We start from the raw sequence: 9,431 nt of genomic DNA, 5'->3' as shown, positions 1-9,431 counted from the left end.
CTTTAGGCAACTTCGGCACTCCTGGTCCCTGTGCCACCCAGAGCAAGCTAGCAGCTCACAAAACCTTTTCAGGTGTCTTCAAATTGAGCAAAACAATGCCTCCTGTAAAATCCACTCTCCTGCCATATGTTCCCTATGGAACTGACCTAGGCAGGAGCAATGGGTGAAAGGGAGTCAGGCACCCCTTTTCCTGCTTGGCAGTGGAGCCCAGCTCCAGCCCCTCCTCCTCCTTTCATCTTCCTACACTCTCCAGCTCAAGCCTCACCTTGCCCGAACACCTTCCTTCGCTGTTATCCCTGCATTTCTGAGATACAAGAATGTGTTTTCCTGTCTCCGTGTTAGACCGTGCAGTCCCTAGCGGCTAAGTTTTAGTCCTACTTAACTTTGAACTCCCAGCATGTTCACAATACATGGCACCCAAAAGGAAGTCAATGTAAGATGGATGGACAGGGGACTGAACAAATACACTAGAACTCCCCACCCCCAGGCTTGCTCTACAAGCTGTGTTTCTAATACCAGGTGAGAGCCATGCTGAGCTACTGAAACCCTGTCTTGCTCAGGAGTAGTACTAGGTGTTTTTGAGACAGTTGGTTAAAAACGGTAGGAGAAAGACGTAGAGGGAATTGGTCTCGTAGCTGGGAAGATGTCTTCTCTTAAAACAGGCCCAGATGACCATTGCTTGCACTGTATGTCCCTGGCCTTGGTAGCAGGGCCTAGCCACCTAACCAATCTGTAGGAGAAGAGTTTCAAAGACCTAAAATCTAGCAGGGAAGAAGCTAACTGATGCAAATTTCAGTATGAAAAAAAGAGAGAGAGGAAAGAGGATGGAGAAAGGAAGGAAGTTCAGCCAGATGTACTTAAAGCCTCTTCTCTCTCCAGCAGTTCAGAATGATAGGGGGCTTTTTGCGGCAGGACTGCAGCCACACCTGGGCCCCCAGAGAGTGAGATGAGCACAAGTGAGGCAGGGCTTGAAAGACTGGGCAGGGGGTGGCAAGGCAGCCGTTCAGGAAGGAGGCCGGGCTCCCATCTGGAGAGCCAAGGGGCTGAGGATGCTGAACAGATGGAGAGAAAGTTGCAGCTGGTGGAAATGCACTTTCATGTGTAAAGTTTGGTCCTTGGAGAATTGTGATTTCCAACTCGAAAGGCAGCAGTGGGCAGGTGGCTCTACTCCATGCTCCGCCTTTTCCCTCCATTGCCACCTAAACAACTCGACAGTGGCTGTGCCAGGACTCAGCCACCATGACTTCCGCCAGCATCCTTTTCAACAGGCAGAAGCTGGCATGGTGACACCTTGGCACAGTTAGGATGGCAGAGGACTGCAATGCTCCAGCAGCTGGAGGAGGCAGGGGAATAGGAGGGATTAATTCAGACTCCCCTGGAGGGGACCAGGTAGACTGAGGACAGACAAACAGATGGAGGTGGGAAATCAGGAAAAGTACACAGACCTTCCAAAGCTGATCATGATGTATATATACCAAGTCTCCACTCTGGTCTTGATAGAGCTGTGGCTGAAGCGGGGGCAGTGGGGAAATGGCAAGACAGCGGATCCTGAAGCTCTGGGTTCATTTTACCCCAACCTCCATGAATTTATTTATTTATTTATTTTTTAAAAGACAGCGTTTCACCATGTTGGTCAGGCTGGTCTTGAACTCCTGACGTCAGGTGATCCACCTGCCTTGGCCTCCAAAGTGCTTGGATTACAGGCATGAGCCACCACGCCCGACCTTTTTTTTTTTTTTTGAGATGGAGTTTCGCTTGTTACCCAGGCTGGAGTGCAATGGCACGATCTCGACTCACCGCAACCTCCACCTTCTGGGTTCAAGCAATTCTGCCTCAGCCTCCCGAGTAGCTGGGACTACAGGTGTGTGCCACCATGCCCAGCTAGTTTTTGTATTTTTAGTAGCGATAGGGTTTCACCATGTTGACCAGGATGGTCTCGATCTCTTGACCTCGTGATCCACCCGCCTTGGCCTCCCAAAGCGCTGGGATTACAGGCGTGAGCCACCGCGCCCAGCCCATGAATATTTCTTTTTGGTTTGTTTTTGGCTTTTAGTAGAGACAAGATCTAACTATGTTGTCTAGGCTGGTCTCAAACTCCTGAGCTCAAGTGATGCTACTGCCTTAGCCTCCCAGTGCTGGGATTACAGGTGTGAGCCACTGCACCCGGCTAAGGAAAAGACAGAACAGAACTTTGTTTTTTAATAAAACAGCCCATAGAAGCTTTAGGAGAGAAAGTGATTTTTACATTCTCTGGCTCTAATGGACAGCCACCCATCCTCTAATGGGACCAGCCCCAATGGGACAAGCCTTACCCATCGAACAGAAGTCATTAGCACAATTCTGTTATCTCATAGAGTTCCTTCCTATAATGCTGAGGCTCTTGGGGGAATCACCCACTCAACCATGCTAATCGCACCTGAGAGGAGCAGCCTGGGTAATGAATGTCCAGCTCTGCCTCTTCCTTCCTTCTTCCTTCACCATGGACTGTGCTCCAGGGCATGAAGAACAAAAACCACCAACTCGGTCTTGTTAAAATTCAGGTGCATTCTTTAGAATATGTGATTTTGCTTGATTTTATTTTTTAAAAAAAGACTGGAACTCAGTCCCATATTCCTATTGAGTCCGTTTTCCCAAGAGACGTCACTGTCTGAGATAATAACTTAAATATTCTTGATGTGGAGGTAGTCTCTCTCTTCCTAGTGGGATGTCTTCTTGGCTCCTTTCCCAAACTTGGCATCAAGACCAAGACCTACGAAAAGGAAGAAAATGGGCTTAGCCTTATGAGGGGAAATGAAGCCTACCAATCATTGTGATGGGGTGGGGTAGTCAGCCTTGGTTCTCCAAAATGGGGACTTTAAATAAAATACATGTCAGAACACTGGGTTTTATGTAACTTTCTCAGAGACAAGAGAATGGCACCAGGATACCAGTTACTACAGGCTAGATGAGAAATAATGCTTCCTTTTCTCTTTTTATTTTCCTTTGAGACAGGGTCTCACTCTGTCACCCAGGGTCTCACTCTGTCACAGCTCACTGCAGCCTCCACCTTCTGGGCTCAAGCGATCCTCCCACCTCAGCCCCCTGGGTAGCTGGGACCACAGGCGTGCGCCACCATGCCTGACTAATTTTTGTACTTTTTGTGGAGATGGGGGGGTGGGTCTCCCCATGTTGCCCAGGCTGGTCTCAAACTCCTAAACTCAACCAATCCTCCTGCCTCAGCTTCCCAAAGTGCTGGGATTACAGGTGTTAGCCACCACACCCAGCCCCTTTTCTCTTTTAAAAGTTTTCTCTGGGCTGGGCGCAGTGGTTCACGCCTATAATCCCAGCACTTTGGGAGGCTGGGTGGGTGGATCACCTGAGGTTGTGAGTTCAAGACCAGCCTGACCAACATGGAAAAACCCCATCTCTACTAAAGATACAAAATTAGCTGGGTGTGGTGGCGCATGCCTGTAATCCCAGCTATTCGAGAGGTTGAAGCAGGAGAATCGCTTGAACCTGGGAGGCAAAGGTTTTGGTGAGCCAAGATCGTGCCATTGCACTCCAGCCTGGGCAACAAGAGCAAAGCTCCATCTCAAAAAAAAAGTTTTCTCTAAATGATTTAAATAAATTTCATAAATATACAAGTAAATTTTAGGAGAAAAAATTCAGCTATCACTGTGTCTCTGTGTGGCCACTCACCCAGGAACACAAGCACGGTGCCAACCCACTGCATGGGGCTGATGGGATTGGCGAAGAGGATCACAGAGGCCAAAATTGTGAAGAACTTTCGTGTTGTAGTGATGATGGAGCAGGTCAGGGGACCAAAGTACACAACCGTCATAAAGATAAAGCTCTAGAGAAAGATAAAGGTGAGGTCAGGTGGGTTCTTGTGTATCTGCCATTGGTCTAAAGTCTATAAACAGACCTCAGGGCTGATCTTGCCACCCTCTTCTTCCAGCCAGGCCAGTCTTTCTTAGGGAGCCAGCTGCCAGAGTGGGGAAGCCAAGCCATCCCCTTTCAAGCACTCACCTGACCCAGGGCACTGGTCAGGCCGAAGAGCAGGATGTTATAGATGATGGCAGGGTATCTTTCGGCAAAGCTCAAGAACTCCCAGAGTTCCCCAGTAAACAGGATTCCTGAGAAGAAATGTAAAAAAATATACGGCGCATCTTGTGTGCCCTTACCCATGGGTGTGCACACACACACACATGCACACTCCTGCACATGGCCTCTTAAAGAACTAAAAAGGAGGAGAGACGTGGGAAAGTGGATGGTGTGGGTTTGTATCGTCTCATCATGCGTTCTTCTCATATTTTTCTCCAATTAGAGAAACTAAAGAGAATTTTGTGAGAAAGGCTTGAAAGCTAATGAGTTACTTCTACCAAAGTGATTAAAAGCAGAAATCCTCAGATGTTGTAGGGATGCTGACCCACACATCCTTAGCTTAAGGAAGCCCCTCGCATTAGTCCCCTCCAGCCATCAGCACCCTCTACCAATAACCTGTGTACTGTACAAAAAATACTTTCTACGTGTGCCCAAATTAGAAGAGTCAGGAAGCGCTGATTTCAAAGCAAATATGTTTGAACTGTTTTCGGTGTGCAGCTAAGTCTGTTTCCTTTGAGCACTATGTGTGTCTCATTTCCCTCATGAAAGGGAAAATTGCCAGGTACCTCCCCGTGTTTTACTGCTGAGTGTCTTCCCATGACACCTGACACAGGACTCTCCTTCATTGTGCTAGTAAAAGTAGCAAACAAATCCTGCTCGTGCAGGTTTTTCCAGGAAGGTTTCCCAAGGGCTTGGAAAAAGGGTATCTTGGAACCAGTTCAGGCCCTTGGCCTGGGCAAAGTTAGCAACTATCAGCTAGAGGGACCAAGAGGATGAGGGCAGCCTGCCCTCTGGTGATACAGGGGAAGAACAGCAGAACTGGCTCTCACCCACTCCCAGCAGCAATGTGGACCAAAGGTTGATGTTCAGCATCATGTGGTTGGAGCCTGTTTGGTAATGAGCCCGCATGTGGTCCTGGGAAACACCTGTCAGTCCATCCAGAGTCAGCGACAATAGCTGGGGAGGAAAGGGTGCAGCCTACAGTGAAAAGGTCAACAGGGCCCCTTCCTAACCCAGGACACGGGATTCTCTCTCTCAGGCTCTTTGGAAAGCCACTGCCTTTAGAGTCCTCAGAACAAAATGTTGCCATGTATTCACAGGTGGGAGGTGGGGAGAGACCACGCTCACTCCCGCTCCTTGCCCAGGCACTGGACCAACAGGCTCACTGAGCCACATAGTAATTTTGTAATCAGAGCAGAGCAGGAAGCTCACTTCCCAACACACTGGGAGAGGAAAGCCAGTCCCAGCAGATTAGCTTCCTAACTTGGAGTCTAGTGCTCCAGAGACTGGATCCTGGGCTTAGGCTGCCTGGATTAGAAACCTGACCCCTCCACTTAACTAGCCACGTGACCATAGGCAAGCGAGTTAACCTCTCTGTGCCTAGTTTCTTCATCTGTAAAATGGAGATAATACCACATATGAGATTATTGTTGTAAAAATTAGTCAATTAACCTGTAAAACACACTTGGAACAATGCCTAATGCATATACAACAGCTGCCCTCATATTATTTTAAACTCTGGCTTCCAGGGAAAGCCACAGTAAGAAACATTTACTCCTTCCCTCTTTGCTCTCAGGTCTCTGTGACCTCATACCAGGATTCAGACACAACCCTCAGTTATCTCTTCTCCAGAATGAGAGCTGAGCTGTAGTTAAATATTTCAGGTTTCCCACTATGGCCTCAACAGAGCCAGGGGCCTGCAGCAAAGACCAGATATGGGGACAAGGCGTACACAACCTCCCTTGACACCTAACCGGCCTTCTCCCTGCCTAGCTGGGGCTACCCTTTGGTTAAGTTTGCTGGAAAAGGCTGCCTTCCCTAACGGGATCTCATACCAGCAGCAGCTCTCCATAGCCGGCTATGTGCTCTTCTATCCCAGCAACGCTCTTGGGTTTGTACATGAAAAGGGCCACTCCAGCCACAATTAGCAGCACACACAGGTACTTGGCCAGTGGGTACTTCTTCTTCAAGAGGGTCACCCCAAGAAGCATGACTACAGGGAAAAAACAGAGTGGAAAATTCAGGCATCCATAAGGCATCGATGACCCCAATACTCTCCCCTCCCCAGGAACCAAGAGAAGACTCAGGGAGAAAAGAATGATTGAGAAGGAAGGCTTAGAGAGGACAAAAGGAGGGTGCCAGGCTGGCACCTAGATGAAGATTGAGCAACAGGGTTAAGTATAAGACAGGGAAGAGGTAGAGAACAAAGGTTAAAAATTCCAGGAAGGCACAGGGCAAGGGTGGGGAACAGTGGAGAAGGAAAAGAAGTTGAGACAAAGAAACTGATGATCAAAATAGGAACTAGGCTGTCTAAGGACAGTGTAAACACATACAACATGGAAACTGACCAAGTGAAGCGGGCTAGGTCAGCCGCTAGCTCCCGTTAGGGATTACCAGCCTATGAACATCACAGGAAGTGACACAGATGACAAGATGGGCAGCGGGGAGAGGTGGCGGAAAGTCCCTGGAGATAGCCATGACAGGATGATGAAGCTGAGAGGGACACAGAGTTCTAGCAGAGAAAGAGAGAGCTTACTATAGGAAGAGTTAGAAGAGGAAGACCATCTTTGCTTACCTGGGATTGGCTTGCAGGATTTACCAAGGACCTGAAATTAAATCCAGCAAATAATTTCTGAGCATCTGTGATGTGTCAGGTACTATGCTAGGTACCACGCTGATTAAGATGAGTAAGCACAGGGCCTGTACCAGAGACCTCAGCCTCAGAAAGCAGCCGTATCATGGTCCAACCCACCACCGCTAAACCCAAATTCTGTGGTCCTATACACTCCAAATTTCTCAAACACTCTCACAGGACTGTTATTTATTTATTTTATAACTCACAGACCTGAGGGAAGAACCCTTAGTCCTTTCCAAATGATTTCTGAGCCAACTGTCATCACACCCTGAAGTTTCACCTGAGTTGGATAGTTGACAAACTGTAGTGCTGAGTTGCTGGAGACCATGGCACCCAGATAGGAGATAGAACAGGCAGCATAGAGCCAGCTCCGAGTACGATCCACCCTGGCAGTGTCAAAAAACTGGATCACTGGGAGAAGACAAAAAAAGAGAAAGAAAGAAAAAAAAAAAAAACAAGAGAAACCTGGTGGGGCTAGGATGGACCACTAAGCAAAGCTGAAGCCACATGAAAGGAATTTGCCTGTCAAATAAGACACAGCTATTTCTGTCCTCTTATACTGGGAAATCTCTGAAAATTATTCATCTTTCCAATTCTCCTAAGCCTAACAGAAGACCACACGCAGGGTGGAGGTGGGGGCCTCATTCAGTTCAAGGGACCAGTCAACCCTGCTGCTAGTCCCCAGGGAACAAAGAGAGAATTGCTCAAAGAATGCTTGAAGCTGACACACAAAAGAAACTCAAAGGGAAAGAAAAAAATGTTTTAAGTATTTTCAGTGGAGATTTGGAATACAGAAGACTGATTCTCTGAGTACTTCTAACTCAGAAGTTGGTAAAAATTGGAGAAATAATATTTTACTCCACTTCAAAGTCATTAGTTTTACAGACTTCACAGAGAGGCTGTGTAAGTACTAAATGGGTGGAGATCATGAGTTAGCCTTTAAGGTTAAATCAATGCTTAATGCCCAGAATACTGAAGGGGTTTGGGGTGGTGGGGTACCCAACAAATTACTATCTAGGTACTCACAGATCTTGGCAAACACGGCATTAATCACACATTGAATGAAGACCAAAGTTAAGGCAAAGGTGAACGTCTCCTGCTTGGCTCCCTCCCCATACTTTCCTCTTGTTCTAGAAATGAAATGCATGAGAAAAGAGAGGAGAAATTAGTAGACTTCACTCACTGTCATCTAATATATCGAGAGCCACTAGAAACTTTATTATCTTGCCGCTCTGGATTTACGGAGAATCTGTAAGGACCACTAGGCTTGTCTGCAAAAGGGGCTGATTTTACCGGATCTAGAAACCAGACACCCCAGCGTGCTGATTCCATAGCCTAGGGAAAGAATATCCGAAAAAGACGGAGAGGAAACATGGAAAACGAGATAGCGAAATCGGGTACCCCAGGCAGGAAGGAGAGGTATTTGGGCAGCAAGGCCGAAGGCGAATAGGCTATCTGCAAGCATCTGGGAGTACCAAAAAGGGGCCGACTCGGGTTCTGTTTGCGGGGTAGAAGTCTCAGCCCATAAAACGCAGTCCCTTAGAACCAAGCCGGGGAAAAACAGCTAAGAAAATGACCAAATCCGGAGAATCTAGAAGATAACCCTGGAATTCTGGAATTCTGGGTAGGCTCAGCCGTAGCTGCAAAAGTAGCGGGGTGCTAGGAGGGCGACAGCCGGGCGTGAAGACAAGAGGAAAGAACGAGACCGCTGTCACAGGCTGGGAAGAGAATGTCGGCTCGCCCCGGGGGTCGCTCACATCTTTTCCTGCAGGATCCCATAGTAAAAATAGCAGACAAAGACACCCAGGAAGCAGAGCGGCAGGCGCAGCCGGTCGGGAACCAGAGAGCTGCTAGAGGCCATGAGACGCTCTGAGGAGCCGACTGAAGACCCGCTCACAACCTGCAGCGGCAGCAGCGGCGGCGGAGGCGACAGCTCCAGCCGGACATCGCCGACCGGCGGCGGGGGCCTCATAGGAGCTGCATGCGACCGCCGTCTAGCAGGGCCCTGCAGTCACTACCAGAACTGCCAGCTCAGGGCTGCCGAGGGGAAAACTCCTCAGAAAGCAGCAACCACTTCCTAGGAAAGAAAACCAGCCCTAGGACCTTAACTCCATCCTTGCGGGCCAGAGGAGCCGGCTGCCTCGAGATTAATGCCCTGCCCTGGAGATTTTTCCCAATCAGGCAATGCTGAGGACAACTGCAACCCACAGCACCACTGGGTGCCTTAGGAGCTATCCGGGCGTAGAATAATGACGTATAAAGATGTGGAGGCCACCAATTGGCTGCGCTGTGCGAAGACGGGCAGGTGGGTGGGGGAAGGAGGAGGTGCGGCAGGCCGAGCAAATCCAATCGTCTTTTCCGCGGCGGGCGACCAGGCTTCTGGTGGGTCCTAACGCCAAAATCTCTTACTGGAGCCTCAGCGCCCTCTAGGGGCTGCCCTGCGTCAGCGACTTTACCTGCTCATTTCTGGGCACATAGCTAGGCTTCCAAGCAGGAGAGCCGCACAGGAAGTCTCGGCTTGGTCACTTAAAGGCGGGGTAACCTACCCCTATCACCAAAGTTCTGAGCCAGAGTTTTCCAGGTCTGGAAACTAGAGATGATTAGTAATAACCATCTTGTCGCTTCTTGACTGTTCTGAGGAGCAAATGAGCTGAAGTTGGTGAAATTGTTTTGTAAACTGTAAAGTATGCTGTGTAAGTTTAAGGTGTTATTA

General features: G+C 48.7%; 1 protein-coding gene across 1 annotated transcript; it reads right to left on the bottom strand.

Annotated features, from left to right (window-relative positions):
* Positions 1-2,532: 2,532 nt before the first annotated feature.
* Positions 2,533-8,688, bottom strand: SLC35B1 (solute carrier family 35 member B1). The gene is made up of 9 exons (XM_002748445.7): positions 8,476-8,688; positions 7,745-7,848; positions 6,999-7,129; positions 6,659-6,689; positions 5,919-6,076; positions 4,914-5,040; positions 4,009-4,115; positions 3,679-3,832; positions 2,533-2,749 (listed from the first exon to the last, which is right to left on the bottom strand). The coding sequence occupies exons 1-9, from the start codon at positions 8,577-8,579 to the stop codon at positions 2,697-2,699; spliced, it is 969 nt and encodes a 322-aa protein (XP_002748491.5). The 5' UTR covers positions 8,580-8,688; the 3' UTR covers positions 2,533-2,696.
* Between the last annotated feature and the right edge of the window lie 743 nt (positions 8,689-9,431).

The sequence above is a fragment of the Callithrix jacchus genome, chromosome 5, assembly GCF_049354715.1.
Source record: "Callithrix jacchus isolate 240 chromosome 5, calJac240_pri, whole genome shotgun sequence".
Lineage (NCBI taxonomy): Eukaryota > Metazoa > Chordata > Mammalia > Primates > Cebidae > Callithrix > Callithrix jacchus.
Note: the sequence above shows the minus strand (reverse complement) of the source record. Positions and strands in the feature narration are given on the sequence as shown.

Excerpts from the sequence above, each read along its gene's own strand:
- SLC35B1 (XM_002748445.7), bottom strand. The coding sequence starts at position 8,579 with ATGGCCTCTAGCAGCTCTCTGGTTCCCGACCGGCTGCGCCTGCCGCTC. Across the intron at positions 7,849-8,475 it reads GGGATCCTGCAGGAAAAGAT|AACAAGAGGAAAGTATGGGG; the intron begins GTGAGCGACCCC and ends TTTCATTTCTAG. Across the intron at positions 6,077-6,658 it reads ATCCTGCAAGCCAATCCCAG|TCATGCTTCTTGGGGTGACC; the intron begins GTAAGCAAAGAT and ends TTTTCCCTGTAG.